The 17,182-nt window shown below is 35.8% G+C and overlaps 3 protein-coding genes across 4 annotated transcripts in view; all 3 read right to left on the bottom strand.

The window, feature by feature from the left end:
* Positions 1–904: 904 nt before the first annotated feature.
* On the bottom strand, positions 905–5,299 carry tmem119a (transmembrane protein 119a). The gene is made up of 2 exons (XM_051893496.1): positions 4,157–5,299; positions 905–2,184 (listed from the first exon to the last, which is right to left on the bottom strand). Exon 2 carries the CDS (start codon positions 2,167–2,169, stop codon positions 1,495–1,497), a length of 675 nt encoding a protein of 224 aa, XP_051749456.1. The 5' UTR covers positions 2,170–2,184; positions 4,157–5,299; the 3' UTR covers positions 905–1,494.
* Positions 5,300–5,456: 157 nt separating this feature from the next.
* On the bottom strand, positions 5,457–8,144 carry selplg (selectin P ligand). Its single transcript, XM_051893495.1, has 2 exons — positions 7,976–8,144; positions 5,457–7,491 (listed from the first exon to the last, which is right to left on the bottom strand). Exons 1-2 carry the CDS (start codon positions 7,976–7,978, stop codon positions 6,565–6,567), a joined length of 930 nt encoding a protein of 309 aa, XP_051749455.1. The 5' UTR covers positions 7,979–8,144; the 3' UTR covers positions 5,457–6,564.
* A 137-nt stretch (positions 8,145–8,281) lies between these two features.
* Positions 8,282–17,182, bottom strand: part of coro1ca (coronin, actin binding protein, 1Ca) — a 52,108-nt gene continuing 43,207 nt past the window's right edge. For both annotated transcript variants that reach the window (XM_051893485.1, XM_051893484.1), the window contains exons 7-11: positions 16,991–17,095; positions 16,030–16,175; positions 14,455–14,512; positions 13,100–13,342; positions 8,282–10,744 (exon numbers count right to left, since the gene is read on the bottom strand). In XM_051893485.1, coding sequence (XP_051749445.1) covers positions 10,625–10,744; positions 13,100–13,342; positions 14,455–14,512; positions 16,030–16,175; positions 16,991–17,095 — 672 coding nt within the window. In that variant the 3' untranslated portion in view covers positions 8,282–10,624. The remainder of the gene's footprint in view (positions 10,745–13,099; positions 13,343–14,454; positions 14,513–16,029; positions 16,176–16,990; positions 17,096–17,182) is intronic.

Genomic DNA, 17,182 nt, shown 5'->3' with positions numbered 1-17,182 from the left:
CAAGAAAGTGGTTTGTTTTACATATCTAATAATTTATTACCATAAAAGTTCATTTAATTTTATTAAACACTTATATATGTTCTTCTTTGGGAGAGAGTGACGTGCTCTCGTCACTCCTGTGAGATTCGATTTGGACTTGAATATAATTTTGGCCGGCCATGTTTAATTTAACTAGTTTACTTGTGGTTCACTTAGTTTTGTACTTTAGACGATATATAAATAACACCTCACTGTAAAAAAATCTAAAGTTGAGAAAACTTAAAAGTTTAAGGCAACAAACTTCAGTAGATTTTTGAGTTTTCTCAACTTGTTGTATTCAGTTTATACAACAAAATGTTGTCTACAAAATCTACAAAAACAAGTTGAGAAAACACAAAAAGTTTGTTGCCTTAAACTTTTAAGTTTTCTCAACTTTTGATTTTTTACAGTGCTCTATCGAACTCATATTATATTATGGTCAGAAATAATTTGTTTGTTTTGAAAGAAATTAATACTTTTATTCAGTCACAGTAAAAACATTTATAATGTTACAAAAGTTTTCTATTTTAAATAAATTCCATTTTCATCAAAGAATCCTTATCACTATTTCCACAAAACTAATAAGCAACAAAACCTTTTTTTTCAAGATTGATAAGAACTGTTTCTTGAGCACAAAATCAGAATATTAGAATGATTTCTAAAGGATCATGTGACATTAAAGACTGGAGTAATGATGTTGAAAATGTAGCTTTATCATCACAGAAAAAAATACATAAAAAAATAGAAAACAGAAGTTTTAAATTGTAATATTATTTCACAATATTAGTGTTTTTACTGTATTTTTGCTCAAATAAATGTAGCATTGGTGAGCATAATGGACTTTTTTTTTTTTGACCCCAAACATTTGAACGATAGTGTATCTGTATTTGAAACTATTTATTTATTTGAAACAGAGCAGGGGAGTAAATGTTTGGAGAGTTTATTTTACTTAATGACAAAATCATTTACACATTCCTGACAAAAATGTAACTAATTAAATTCAATACTGAGGAAAGTCATGAATTTTAGATAAAATAACAGTCATGTACAAAACCTGACAACATCTTCAGAAAATACAGCATAAATTATGGGTTACCATGCATATAGGCATTTCATTTGTAAAATATAACTCAAAAGGAAAAAGAAAGTTTGAAAAGACATTTTCACAAATATCTCAAAACTAGATAGCGATTCACAAAATAATTTCAAGTTTGCTGTGTACACCATTTTATTTTTCATATGAATTGTAAACTGTCAATTAGTTATTGTTGTTGTTTTTCTTTTTAAGCAAAATCATTTTTAAAGAGACAAAATTAAACAAACAATTTTTTTCCACTCTTCCTCTTATAGTACATACATTTGGAACATACACAGGTTGCAAACCAACGAGAAAGAGGGCACCATATCTACCTAAAGATTCATAACAGTAAAATAAAAAGTTTGAAATCCCATCAAAGCCCATTAAAGAAAAAGCTCTCACGCTGTGCTGTGATTGGCCTTTCTGAGGTGACACGTACAGACCACTGGCTGACTGGAGGTGGCATTTGAGGTGGTTGGCTGAGGCTCCTCTTTCTTCTTGGGCTCATCTTTCTGCATCTCCACCTCTTCAACATCCTCCACCTTTTGGACCTCTTTCGGCTTGGGCCGGGGGTCTTTTCCTTCCTTCTCCCCCACCAATGCTTTAGTAGGTTCTCGTAGGGTCTTTGCAGCAGTTGTCTTGCCATCCTGGACCTGGTTATGAGGTTTTTCCGTTGCTTTACTAGGTTGGCTCATGTATTTCCTGGGTGCGTAGGTCTTCGGAGGATAGTAGGCCTCGAGCTTGCGTTTGTGGCTCATTGCTGAAGCACAGCAGACGATGAAAATGATAACTACCAACAGAGAGGTCACGACAATGATGAGGAGCAAGTTCTCCTTCAGGAAGTCCACCACCTGGTTGAAGATGAAGTCTTTGATGCGAATGAACGTGGCCGTTATGTTGGGAGATGGCGAGGGTGATGGGGGAATGTGAGTGGTACGAGCAATGGGGAAGATGAGTTCGGGTTCGTCCCCGCTGCCCTCCATGGAAACGTTGAACGGGGCAGGCTTGGCGAAGCAAACGCTGCCCCAGAGAGCAGTCAGGAGCAAACAGACAAAGCGCAAAGAGAGTGACATGCTTCCTCTAAAGACCTGTAAGAAAATGGACACAGACGTCATTCCCATAGAAACAGGAAGTGTTTCATCAAGGTGGTTACAGCAGTTTTTTAATAGTTATAATTTGGAAAAAACATTATATATTTAGTTATATTTACTAGTGACCATTCAATTTTTATTAACAAACAGAAGGGCACAGAAATAAAAAATAAAAATACCATATACCAATACCATGGTATATATAAAAGTACAATAGTATTGTTATTTGATTACATCACAGTACAATGGTGTATTTTTGTCACCTTTTTATGTAGCCTACAATTTGCAATCTTAAAATTTTTTTTTTTTATTGGCATACATGAAGAACCTTTAAAATCCAAAGAACCTTTCAGGTTCCACAAAAGGTTCTTTATAGTGGAAAAGGGTTCTTTAGATTTTTAAAATGTTTTTCAGATTTTTCACTGAAAGTTGTTTTTTTTTTTTTTTTTTTTTTTTTCTCGGAGAGCCAAAAATGGTTCTTCTATGACATCACTGCAAAAGCTCCCCTTTTTATTATCTGTATACTAGGTTTTCTTTGAGTCACAGGAAGGAAGCTGCTTGTATCAAACATGTCGCTGGAGAATCACTACATAGAGCACATTTTCATGTTTCTGTTGCCTCGCAGGAGAGGAGCTATTCCTGTTACATCCAGTCATTACTTATTTGGGGTGGAGGCAGAGGGAATCCAGACCTGGTTTGTAATTTCCCTGCCTGGCTGATGCCACCCACTTACCACAGAAAAGCAAAAGCAAGGCCAGATATATATTTGTGAGGGCGCAGCAAGGCGTGGGAGAGCCACAGCTCACAGGCCTGTATTTACAGCCCAGCTGCTATGAGACGAGCCAGAGACCAGTGAGACTATTTCTGCTCTTGCGCAAGAACACATATAATGTTCATACGTGCATCGTCAAGACACTGCATTATGGGAAGACTTTTTATCTTATCTTATTTTTATTTTTTTAAATCTTTTATGCTAGACATAGAACTTTTTTTTTTTAATAAAAACTCAGGGTATTGTTCAAAAATAAATGGCAGATTTTAATCATAACTCTCTAAAATTGCTCTTAGCTGCAGAAGACCAGACCGAGTGGAATAGGGAAGTTCCCAAATGAACACCACCAGAAATGGCAGTAAAAAAAAAAAAACACATTGAGTATTATCCAATAGTCATTTCTTCAGATGTTTTTACTTTAAAACTTAAATAAAAACATTTTCCCCTCAGTGCCGACCACACCGACTAACTCTCTGACCACATTCTTTGCTCTGCAAATAGGAAGGCGTTACACTCCCACATTTGTATTAGTAATGTACGAGATGAAGTAATAATCTTCGCAAGGTGTTACTGGAATGTTACATAAATAATGAATAAGTATCTGAATGTAATATGTGGTATCATAGACCACAGAAAAAAATCCCTTATAAAATCATACAGTTATGAATCTAGGGTAAAATACTGTATTGATATTTAGGTGTAACTAACTGTCCTGAAAACTGGTTTGTCCAAATAGTTTGGCCTTTGCTGTAGCACAGCATTGTGCTATAGGTCAATAGAAAAATGTAACAAAGAGGCACAAAAGTAAACACTCAAGCCACATTTAAAATAAATATCACAAAATATCAGTATCAAACCAAGGTTTTTTTAATGTACAGTATATATAGTTAATGTGATGATTTAAGTTGGTTAAAGACCACCGGGTTAGAATGTGGTAAAGCTGCATAGACAAATTAAGCTGGTTCTAATAAAAGGTCTAGCATTATTTGCTTAGAGATTTGATATTTTGTATTTACAACATTCTTAAACACTTTTTGATGCCACAATATCAGGAAAACATTAAATTAATAATTAAAATGCATTTTTGAGAAGCTGAAATCTATACTGTGTATAGTATGCTAACAAATGAATTACGCATAAAATGCAAGTGAAGCAAAACATGTACCCTCTCAAAGAAGGAAATATAAAAATACTCACTGCTTGTGTTACTTCCGTTCTCTGATGCACTTTTACACCGTCACTTCAAGCTACAGGTAGTCAAAATAAATAAAGACAGGAAAACAGCTGCCTGTGTTGGTTCTCAAAGGCTTATGGAAGCTTCTGGCCATGTGGGTTTTCCTAAAAAATCAGGATAATTGCACAAGGACATTTCCCTCCTCTCTCTCCATCTCCTCCCTTTTTCTGTCCTTCTCTTTCTCTCCCCTTGAACACATGGAAGCCTAGGATAAGGACAATCCAACTACAATCACCAAACGAGAAAGCAGTAAGGTGTTACAAAATAATATATTAGGCTGTAAAATTCTCCACATTTTATCACTGTATTCTGTCACAGTTTTATTTATTTTTACTACCGCAGACTGAACAGCCGATTAGTCAAAAGGTCAAAAACTGACCCCATTTACTTTAATTCAGTAGCATTTATTAGTGCACGTTCTTCCAAATACTAAAATTGTTTATCTTGACAATCTTTGCTCTTTTTCAGAAACTTTATTTCTTACTGACGTCACATAGACCGCACAGGATATTGGATAATATGGTAACACTTTACAATAAGGTTCATTAGTTAACTACATTAGTTAACGAACTAATAATGAACTGGACTTATATAGCATTTATTAATCTTTGTTAATGTTAATTTCAACATTTACTAATACATTATTAAAATTTTGTTAACATTAGTTAATGCACTGTGAACTAACATGAACAAACAATGAACAACTGTATTTTCATTAACTAACGTTCACGAAGAGTAGAAAATACAGTAACAAATGTATTGCTCATGGTTAGTTCATGTTACATTAACTAATGTTTAACTAATTAACCTTATTGTAAAGTGTTACCGATAATATTAACCAAGTCAAATAGCTAAAACATTTTCAGCTGGTTAAACTTAGAAATGAAAGCTCATCTGCTGGCATAAAAATGTGAGTGAACTCAACTTGAAAACCTTTGTTTCAACTCACAAATAGTCAAGACAATCGGTTACTTTAAGTTTAATCCACTGTCACTATTTGTGAGTTGAAACAAAGGTTATCTTCAAGGTGAGTTAAGTATAGTTGAGTTCACTCACATTTTTAAGGCAGCAGGCGAACTTTCATTTCTAAGTTTAACCAGCTGAAAATGTTTTACAGTGGGCATTAGGCATTATTTTACTCTTGTTCGGTTTGGCTCAATTCTAGTATAGCAACACCCACTTTTCACAGCACAATCTATCTCCAATGGATAAAATCAAGAAATTCAATCACACTATGAAAGTAAAATGGTTTGGATACAGCAATTCAAATTGACTTGAGAATTTATTTAACATTTCTTAAATTAATTTGGGTATAACACTGTACAATGACTATCATTTTGCACAACATTCATCTATCAAGATCATAAACATTTATAATAGAGTCAACTACACATACAGAACGTACATAGAAAAGGGACAATTATACAGTATAAAAAATAAAAATAAAAAAGTAACTACAAAATTAAAAAGAAAATAAAATAAATGTGAAAACAGACAAAACTACATCTTGCTTTTTTCAGTGTTAATCTTGTTGACTTTTTCAATTGTGTGAATTAAAAATGGCCAGTGTGTAGCTTCGGCGCGAAAGCAAAATTCTTTTTGGGAACTTGTGAAAGAATATATTTTATGTACATTTGCAATGATATGTTATATTCAGACTGTGATAATCTCTAACATCATTCTGTTAAAGTAAATTATACAGCGCTGGTTGAACCACAGGCAGGAATAGAACATATTCAGCAGTATATGCTGCCAACCCTCACTAATGCCTGAGCTCCTCAGAGAAAGTAGTATAGTATTTCAACACTGGAATGATTGTAAAAGTTTCAAACATGCAAAAACAATTAAAATATAAATGTTCCACTGATTATAGGAGAAAAAAAAAAAAAAACCTTAATATATACATGCATATACATAAATCCTTAGAATTGAAACAATTTTTTTTTTTTTTTTTTTTTTAATCCACAGTAAAGTACAGTAATAAGGTTATGGTTAATCCCAGTATATAAAAAAAGAACAGCAACAAATCAATCTAGATCAATAATGTGCAAGATCTACGTCTGGGTTATGAACGAACAGTAGTATAAAGAAAAAAAATTGTAATGTGCATATATATCCTATTGTACAAAAAAAAAACAAAATGGTTGATGTAAAAGGCACTTCAAAACCAGGTATCAAATTATTGAATGTCATTGAGTGAGACACTGAGATCCCTGTTGCACAGATATGCTGTGAATTCTATTTTTTGATCTTTTGACAGTGCAAACCACTCTAGAGCTGAGTTTCGGTCAAACCTGAGCACTTAAAATAACCACAGTGTTAGAGAGTAAACATTTCCGTGCATACAGTGCATACAGCAAGGTCTAAACTTCTAAAGAGGGCCCTCGGTATCAGGAAGAAAGCTGTTTAGAGTAAGATTATCTCCGTCAGGATCTCCATCCTCAGTATTCGGGATCAGTGCTCCATTACTTTTAGGGTGTCGTCTTGGCTTTGGAACAGGGTGATCGGTATCATTCATAAGGGCAGAAATGCAGACCATCTCAGTCTCCTGGAGAAGATGTGCCTTGTGCCTGTATCTGTATGTCGAAAGTTTTGTAGCCAGGCAGATGGTGCTAATGATGAAGATGGTCGTCAGCGCAGCCATCGAGGCGATGGCGATGAGGCAGCGACTCACAAGTCCGCCCTCATGAGAAGAGGCAGTGGAACATGAGTGGGTTGATGTGGTTGATTTTCTAGTGGTCATTGAGATAGCTGCAGTGGTACGTCTTCTCGTTTCTGTAGACATCTTCATAGTGGCTGTTGTCATTTGCTTTTCTGTTACCTTACCGGGCTCCAATGATGCAGGAAGCGTGGGGGCAGAACTTCCTGCTTGTGAAATGTGTCCAGTACCATTGCTATTACTTATTGTGGGAAGTTGGGTGTGCAAAGTACTCTCATTATCTGTGTGCTGGTGGACTGTCAGGTTCTCGGTTCCTGCAGTGTACTTCTGTTGGGTGTGGTTCAAATCTGGTGTATGATGGTAATCTGTAGTTGTAGAGATATATAAATCCGGTGTTACAGTTGTCACTTCTGCTGTATGTAATGCACTTGAAGCCTTTAAAGTTTCCAGAGTGGTGCTACTTGTATTCTGGGCTTCAGCTACATTTGTTGTACTGTGCGTGTCGTTGCTGTTTAGCGATGTTGTGTTGTGACTAATTTCCCTTTTCGTCCTAAGATATCTTGATGTCACAAAACTACTCAAAGTCAGCAGCAAAACAAGAACTGATAAACACCCAAGTCTGTTAGTCACCATCGCCATCTGCACACACACACACACGAAAAAAAGGTTCATTAAAAAAAACATTCATAAGCATATTCATATACTGTCTGGTTATTATTTGAAGCATATGGAGAACAGCCTTTAGACAAATGAGAACAAATCAGTCACGGAAGAGCAAAACATCTTGTTGTAACATTTAAACGGGTTGCTCGTACTTTGGCAATCTCATGTGGCATGCTGAGTTTGTGACTACAGCATGTGGTTGGACCATTTGGGTGAAATACTTCCTTTTAGCTGATACAGTGTCATTGTTGTACTGTTATCAATACTTCACTACTCAATTTAAAATAGATTATGATTACCGTCATGGTAACACTTATGAAATTTCGATCTTTAACAAATTCCTTGCAGACATTCAACCATGTACTCTCTGCAGTTCAAGGATTTCAAAAATCACCACATCATATAAACATAGCATCTTATTTTAGACGTCAAAATTCAAACTGAAAACAAAACTACTTACCATCTGTTTCTACCACCGACTGGTTCTGTATCTGGAGTTCGACTGAAAAGTCACAAAGCAATGTCACAAACCTACTCAATGTACAAATACAGGAAGTTAAACCTCATGAAGCGTCAGGCTAAAGCTGAGGTTCACATACTGACGCAAACACGAATGAGCAAGAGAGAGACTTAAATATCACATCTTAGTTCCTCTAAAACAGTAAGCTAGAACTTTTAATCAACCAACCTTGCTTCCACAAAAAGGTTTTATAATTAGAGGACAAAAAAAATAAATAAATAAAAAAGAATACGAGAAAGACCAACATTTCAGTTTATTTCTTTTTTATTTTCCTCGTAATCAGTAAGACTCTTTATACTTGAAGCAGATGAATGAACAAAAATGGAACAGTTATGCACAGAATTGAATTTCTAGATATCCTTCCATTCGATTTTTATCATTGGAAACATAAAAGGCTCACAGTGTGCATAATGATGAACGGGTAATGGGGAATATCCTTAAAATCATCAAACTCCAAATGATGGACAAACACCTTCCTACAGCCAAAGAAAAAATGAAAAGGAAAACTAAAAAAACATATATATACAAAGCATCAAAATAAATCACTTCCATACAGCCTTCTTCCTGCATTATCTTTTCAACCTACATAAATCCCTTTTTGCTTCATTCATTCACTCCTTTGAAACCACACACACTCATGGCTGCATCACAGATGCCTCCTGAGGCCACTTAAACACTCAATCCATCACACATCCTGAATGTGATCCAGCTTGGCACATCTGTACCCATAAGCACGGTCCCTACGTTTTCAAACCCTTCACTTTAAAAGTTCACCCAAAAAGAGAGAGCGAAAGCAAGCAAATGACAGAGGTATTGAGTTGTTGCTGTAAGATCTGAAGCCTCGTTTTAAATGAAGTACGGGCGATGGTTCTGAGGTGAGAAGGTGGAGGCTATTTTAGACTAAAAAGCATGTGGAAGAGGGAAGGTGCTTTTCATAACCTATGAAAGAGGCACTAGGTAGTGATGCAAACAGAAATGAGATATGCAAGACGTGTCAAAATGAAAGCCACAAGAGAACATTCTGACAAAAGGTTATAGCCAAAGCAATCTGATCAACAGAATCACAGTTTCCTCTCCTCATCTTGGCATGGAAAAATACATAACCAAGCTAAATAAAAATCCAGTTGTCATCACCTCAAACTTGTGGCACACATAATACGGCCGTAAAAGGATCATCTAGACGTGAATCTCCCCTTGAGAGAATTGGTTCTGCTTGGCTAGGAGAGCACAGTAGACACAGCGCATCGCAAAATGACCTAGTAGGAAAAGGAAGTCAGTCATGACTCACAATTTTGCTGGTAGTCACGGTCTACAATGCACAGCAAATGTATGTACAAAGCTGTTGAGATTCAACTGAAAGCTTGGTTTCTGAGATGGTATGGACGGCACAACTAGATGAGATTTGAAGCAATTAATGAGAAAGCAAAGCAAACCTAAGTGTGTTTCTTAGACCTGAACGATGCCTGACTAGAACGAAGTCAGATTAAAAGCTATCAAGCTGGTAAAGTAATGAACAAGTTTTGCTGCTAAAGCTAATAAACATCTATGGGAGTTTTTTTTTTTTTTTTTTTTTTCTGAGCTTATATCCTCATGTTTTGAAGACGAGGCCTTCTAGAGTTACGCAGTGAGACCTGAACTGTTCCTGGCTTCTTTCAGGAAACAGACTGAGACACTTCAGAAAAGTGCAGATATGTGGAAACAGATTAGAGATCGGAAAAACTGACTATTTGCTTGCATTTATGATGAGCAACTGTTGCCATCAAGAAAGTATTTGGAGTAGTGAGAAGAGTACACATTTACTGTGTTCATGGCAACCGCCGGAACCAGAATTATTTGGATTATTTTACTAATTACTATCTTAATACATACATGGGTACCTGAATAACAAAGAAACAACTTTAGTGGAATATTTTAGAGCACCTGTATTGTTTTCCAGTACTGGTTTGTAAACGTTTTCAACTCTACATGTTTGCCAGGTTGATTAAAATCTTTATTTTTTATTCTTTAGAAAGACATTGACAAATGGTTCCAATGATTTCCTCTCCTTGCATTACTAGCATATTGCTTTGTCCCTTATAAGTACAAAATGAAAAGCTAGTCAAATACTGTCAGGGAGGTGCATAACTCCTCTATAAATTTGGCAACTCAGAAGGGCAAGAGAGGAACTGCAATACTGATGGCTACTTCAAACTTTGAGCTCATCAAGTTCATGTAACTGCTTCATAAAGCAAGCTTCTTGGTCACAATTTTTAATAAGAAAAACAAAACAAAAAACTTAAGACCATTCAAGAACACCAGATAAAACACAGCCATTGCAGAAAGATTTGGAGTGAGATTTGGAGTAAAAGCTAAACGGGTCAAATTTAGAAATAAACCGAAGGCGTTTATAGTTTTCCAAATGGCTATGAGGTGTAAACAGGTTTTGGGGATTGCAAAAGGAATAATTGATCATCTTGGAATGTGTTTTGGAGTCTTTGCGAGGCAGGCTTCAGACGGAACGCTGTCATGGTGATTGGCAGTGACGGGTCCCGCCCACCTGGCCAATGGGATATCCTGAATAGAAGAAGGGGGAGGGATTACAGGGTCCTTTTAGATGTCCATTTTAGACAACTGCTCCTCAAGTTTGGCAATTCTTTTTTCCTGACTGCTGACCAGCTCTCTGAGAGATTTGATTTCTTTCAAAACCTCATCCAGCTTAGCTTCACTTTTCTGTTGAGGAAGAAAAAAAAAGACAAAATGTTAAGAGCAATTCTTTCAGTATAAAATAAATACATAAAAAATAAACCACATTGTTTTGTGCCAATATATTTGAGTTACTACAATGACAACCACCTAGTTTTCCAATTTCACTATACAAAATCATTTCTTATTAAATTCACTTAACAAGCTTGAACTCAGCTGCCATATACATTTATTTTGAATTCACCATCAGTTTTCATTTAAAAAAAAAAAAAAAAAAGTCATTGGAATATCACTCCAAACAAATCAATGGCCCATATGCCCGTGTTATTTATTTACTATTATAGAATATATTAAAGGGGTCATATTAAAAGTTCATTATTTTGATTATTGGGTGTAACAGAATAGGTTAATATGCTTTAATGCTCAAAAACCACATTATTTTTTACATGCTGCACATTATTGCAGCTCTTCTATTCCCAGTCTGTCTAAAATATGGTGATTTCTACAAAGCCCCTTCTTTCAGAAAAGCTCAGAACGCTCTGATTGGCCAGCTGACCCAGTGCGTTGTGATTGACCCAACAACTCAAGCGTTTGTCTTACATGTAACGACCCTTGCCATAATTGCAAGCTTTTAAAGCATTTGTAAACACACAGTTAATAATGTCGTCGGTTTTACAGCATCATTTTGAGGCCAAGTCCGATTCTAAAAATGCAGATGATCAAGCAGAACAATCGGAACCAACTTTGCAAGCATAACTTTGCAGAACATCTACTCTCCGAGGTTCAGGTAGCCGTCCTCGTCTCCTCTCTTTGCGTATGCCTTTGGGTGGGCATTATGTTAATATTTCACATTGTGACATGGATGTTTGAGGAAGTAATATCTGGACTTTGATCGAGTTGTTGTAGCAACGTTCTCTGTTAGAATAAATCTCTTTGTGGGAGACTATGAGCTTTGTAACTTTGCAGATCTTATACATGCACAAACAAATACATTACACACTAAAGGAAAACATCAAAAAGCATCATATGACCCCTTTGATATTTTAAATTAGCTTTTATTTTTTATATTTTCTTGTAATTTAATTTTAGTTTTAGTAATTGTTATGCGATTTTGTCATTTTTATTAATTTTTATTTAGCTTTATTTTATTTCAGTTTTAGTAATTTTAGTGCTGCAAGGCAGCATGTCTAATGTTCGTTTTTAAGTTTTATATTTTATTTCAGCTTTATTTCAATTAAAGGATTAGTTCACCTTCAAATAAAAAAATCCTGATAATTTACTCACCCCCCCCCATGTCATCCAAGATGCCCATGTCCTTCTTTCTTCATTTGAAAAGAAATTAAGGTTTTTGATGAAAACATTCCAGGATTTTTCTCCATATAGTGGACTTCAATTGGCCCCAAACAGTTGAAGGTCAAATATAGTGCAAGTATATAACAATTAGTTCAAACTTTGACCTGTGGAGGGCAGTAATACACTTAGCAGCATCTACACTGCTGGAATTCTAATAGAGAAGAGAGCTAGTTCAAGATGAGCGTTTATGGTTAAAACGTATATAATTTTTTTTTTTTTTTAGAAAATGAGCGATGGTTTCTCTAGATAAGACCCTTATACCTCGTCTGGGATTGTGTAGAACGCTTTGAAGCTGCACTGAAACTAATTTTGACCTTCAACCGTTTGGGGCCAACTAAAGTCCACTATATGGAGAAAAATCCTGGAATGTTTTCATCAAAAACCTTAATTTCTTTTCGACTGAAGAAAGAAGGACATGGGCATCTTGGATGACATGGGGGTGAGTAAATTATCAGGAAATTTTTATTTGAAAGTGAACTAATCCTTTAACAAAAACTATTTTTAACAGTTAACAATACCAACGCTGCCATAAGCAAATAATTAAGACGCAAATGCAGTCAGATTGTAGGATAATCTTTAGGTGTGAGAATAGCAGCTAACATTGATGTGTTTGTAGGACAGCGCACTGGCTCCTTTGATTACAGCCCTGAGCGTGGAGAGCTGGGTTTAGAGGGCAGGACACACATGTGGTGTTGCTGTCATGTGGTTAAACAAGCATGTGGTTAGGGGTTGGTTCTGCTGCAGAACATCCTTAAAACTATAAAAATATTATGTGAGCCAAAAAGAGAAGTTAGCCTTGAACAATGCAATAATTTAGCTGCATGTAAGTCACAACTGGTGCAAATTACAGTACAGCTAAAGAAATTGTTATTATATATTTTTATATAATATTATATATTTTTCAGTGAATTTAGTGCAGAAAAGGGGATTGTGAAGAATTTGGGAGGGAAATGGCTAAGACAAAATAAAAAGTGAAAAGCTGGTGGATGATAAACTGAATTAGTAAATTAGTAAATGAGTCCCACTCACGATAGATGGCGTGGAGGTGGCAGTCTTGATGGCAGGGGCAGTATTCTCTGTATTCTTGCTCATCTTGTTGTCTAGGATGTTCTTCTTGACCACTTTGAGATCGCGGTTCTTGCCTGGGATGTATCCATGTTTCAGGGATATCAGGACAGGGTCTCCATTCTTCCCTTCAAACCATTCCTCGGCCTCCAGGGGGGCTTCTGGACCTGCCGTGTCAGGGTAAAGGTCATCCTGGAACAGGTCCGACTGATGGAAGAAAGAGTGTTATTAGTTGTTTGGATATGCAGGATAAGAATCATGCAAACCACTGGAATATAAACAACCGGGATGCAAATACAGAGTTCAGTTGCTTTGGTTTGAGTGAAAGCTGTTTTCCCAATTTATGGCTCTTGATCAAAAGCTTTTGTGGAGAAGGCAGTGAAAATGTTGGCCATGTATTTTCATATTTTTTGAAAATTATATATTGTGTGGACATTGTGTATATTAACATTTATTTTAAATCATAAATATTATTTTCAGTGAATATTAAAGTACACTGCTAAAATTTTTTGTTGTATGGCCAGTGAAAATCTTGGCAACACTGGCCCAAAACTCTCATACTGGCCCAGCAGGTCATTCTTATTGTTGAATCCTTGTTAAAAGCAAAGGGGCTCAAACATCAACAAAAAAGGTGAAGTGATTAAACACTGTCTATTTTTGACTCCTCCAGCATTGTTGCCTATGCGCAGTGGTAAACAGCTGCCATCATAACTCATGAGCTGTGTTCGAAATCGCCCCCTATACACTTATTCAGTATTTCCTACATTAGTCCACTAATATAGTCCAGTTAAAGAAGTGAATGAAAAGGAGTGAGCGAATTCAGACACTGAGTGTGCCAAAATGGCTCACACTTTTGCATAGTTTGTGCAAAGAACACCCTTACAGTGCATTATGGGCAGTCTCTAGCTGCTGAGTGTACATTGGTTGTACACTCGTTATTGCGGTGCATTATGGGATTGAATGAGTGCACTCATTATGCACTATGCTTTCGGACACTACTACAAATGGATGTCCCCTCAAACAGTGCCCTATTTAAGCGTATAGGAAGCGATTTTGGACAACCATGGTGTTACATGTTGATGGTGCAAACATACTGCGGTTTAAAGCAAAATAATATCAAGTGGCAGTGGACCTGCAGTGGAGGAGCGGCACTAAATAAATCAAACCCAGTGTGAAAACAGGTTTCAAAACAGGGTAAACTAATACAACTGCTCTTTGACAATGCCAGAAAACAGAAGCCAAATCAAGAGGAAGTTGTGGTTCAGGATATGCAGTGTTGCTGTACTCTTAAAAATAGTAAAACAAATCAAAAGGCTCACTTTTCTTGGCACGGTCATGATGATAGGCTCACACTTTCTCTCATGCAGTTTGTAAAACCTGAGAACACACACAAGCACACAAGTCTATCACATTTTCAGAAGGGTAGCAGACGTTAGTGCATGATTCATTTGGCAAGTCAAAACAGAACTGGGTGTGAGACACGGGGAGGGGAAAAAAAAAAAAAAAAAAAACACCACCATGCAATTATTTAGGAGCATTAGATACCACCAAAACCTGAACCTCTATACATTAATCACTACCCATAAATCTTTTGAATCTTAATCTGAATGATCCAGCAGCCTAGTGCTGCCCTCTTTTGGGTGGATTTGGACACTTCCATCTTCCCTGCATGCACTGGTGTTGATAAATAGCACTATAAACTTTATATTAAAAATATATCTCAGCAGTTTATGAAAACCTAGACCAAATAATCTACATAAAATAGAAACAACAATCCCAAAAAGTAAAAATCTAATAAGGATCTTGTAAAGGATCTTATAAAGAAACATCCAGGTCATATTTCACCCTAAAATAAAAAGGTGCATATAAGATGCATATATAAGTTTTTTTTTTGTTAATTTTGCATTATATCAAGACATTTTTATGACATTTAAGCAGATTTTCCTCTCAATGTTGTCATTATTATCATCAATAATCACTAAAGTGCCCCTTATTATGCTATTTTAAAGGTTCCTAATTTTCTAAGGTCTTCTACAGTAGGTTTACACGCATCCAACACTTTTTATAAAGTGTCATCCAACTTTTTTTATATAAATTCTCATAATACACTTTGCACATCACCTCATTTCTCAAAAAAAGTCTGAAAACAGTTCGCTTGAAGATTCAGTCACTCTAAACCCCTCCTTTCCACAAGATTCCTCTGCTCTGAATAGTTAGATGGCCCAGACTAGTGTGATTGGTCTACCGCTTGTGTTGGAAACAGATGGCGTTGGTTTTTCCATGTCAATTCCAGCGGAAGTCCTTTGGAAGTGCATGCAAAGTGTATTTGCAGTGCTGAAACATGTCAATAACACAAACCAAACTCTTCCAGGCCCCAACTACAGTGTTTGAAGACGGGTCAAAGTAGACGTTGTTAACGGGCAGCCAATGAAGACCATAGGATGGTATTATGCAAATTTGTTACATAGGTATGTAACAGGAAGTGAGACTGGAATTGCTGACGACTTGTTTCAGCAGTTCAGAATCGACTGATTCTTTGATTTAGGAGAAAATAACTTTATTTGTTGTGCACTTCGATCTTTAAAACTTTGCAGAACTTTTACATTCACAAACAGCTATAATATATTACATTGCATGAAAAGTAATATTTGAACATCAATAGTGTCACTTTAATTCTTTTTTATTCACAGCAGTATATCAGTAAAACAAACGCAATGTGAAAATCTTATATGGTCATAAAAATAGGTTAAACTAAATATAGGTTTTATTATTTTTTTTTTTTTTTAAGTTTTGATTTTGGTGTGAAATATGACATGGTCCATATTCCTGACATGTTTCACAAGATTTTCCCCACATATGTCCGTAAGCTTGTGTAATAATTGTTGTTGCTATACCTTGCGATCTCACACTTGTTGACGTCCAGCCCTCTCTTGGGCATGTATCCCATGCCCCTCTGAGGCTCCTTAGTGGTAAAGGTGTTGAGGTAATGGACAAAGGGAGCTTCGTCCGTAATCTCAAAGTAACGGATGCTGCTGTCACCCTATTAGAAACAAATCCTCGTTAAGGGACTAAAAACCCATTCTATGATCACGGTACCATGTCCAAAAAACACAATAATACCTAAAAACTAAATATCCAGGTGTACATTATCATTTAAAACGGTGGGGTTGGTAAGATTTTTTTTTTTTTTTTTTTTTTTTTTTTGGCATTTTGAAAGAAGTCTCATGCTCACAAAGGCTGCATTTATTTGATCAAAAATACAGTAAACAGTAATAATGTGAAATATTATTACAATTTAAAATAATTGTTTTCTATTTTAGTAAGGAAATGTATTCCTGTGATGGCAAAGCTAAATTTACAGCAGTCTTCAGTGTCACATGATCCTTCAGAAATCATTCTAATATGCTGATTTGCTCCTCAAACATTTCTTATTATTATCAATGTTAAAAATAGTTGCTGATTAATGTTTTTGTTGAAACTGTGATGTTGAAACTGATGATTATTTGATGAATAGAAAGTTCAAACCAGAAAAGATTGCGGCGCTCTAAATTTATAAAATAAAGTTCCTGGAGCCAAGGAAATACCTGAAAATGAACAAAAAAGGTAGCTGGCTGCACACTGAATCCAATGAAGACTTGAAAAGTTCAAAAGAAAGTTCAATACAAAGTTCAAAATGACAGCATTTATTTGAAACAGAAATACTTTGTAACATTATAAATGTTTTTTTTTTTTTTTTTCGGTACTTTACTTTAATGCATCCTGGCTGAACAAAAGTGTTAATTTCTTTAAAAAAAAAAAAAAAAAAAATCTTTCTGACCCCAAACTTTTAAACGGTACTGTATGTGCTGTGTTTACCTTTCCACACAGGTAGACCACATTAGTATCGGGATCATAGAAGGGCAGGAGGACTCCATTACTGGTGTCCATCTCATGGACAGAGATCGCCTCCTCCATATTTTCCTGAAAGACAAACAGAAAAAAAATGTATAGTCTAATTATAAATAAGAAGGACCATTATGTGTCACTTGTGTCAGGAACTTCAACTAA

The sequence above is a fragment of the Ctenopharyngodon idella genome, chromosome 5 (genome assembly GCF_019924925.1).
Source record: "Ctenopharyngodon idella isolate HZGC_01 chromosome 5, HZGC01, whole genome shotgun sequence".
Classification (NCBI taxonomy): domain Eukaryota; kingdom Metazoa; phylum Chordata; class Actinopteri; order Cypriniformes; family Xenocyprididae; genus Ctenopharyngodon; species Ctenopharyngodon idella.
The sequence above is the reverse complement of the archived record's forward strand: the minus strand, read 5'-3'. Positions and strand labels throughout refer to the sequence as shown.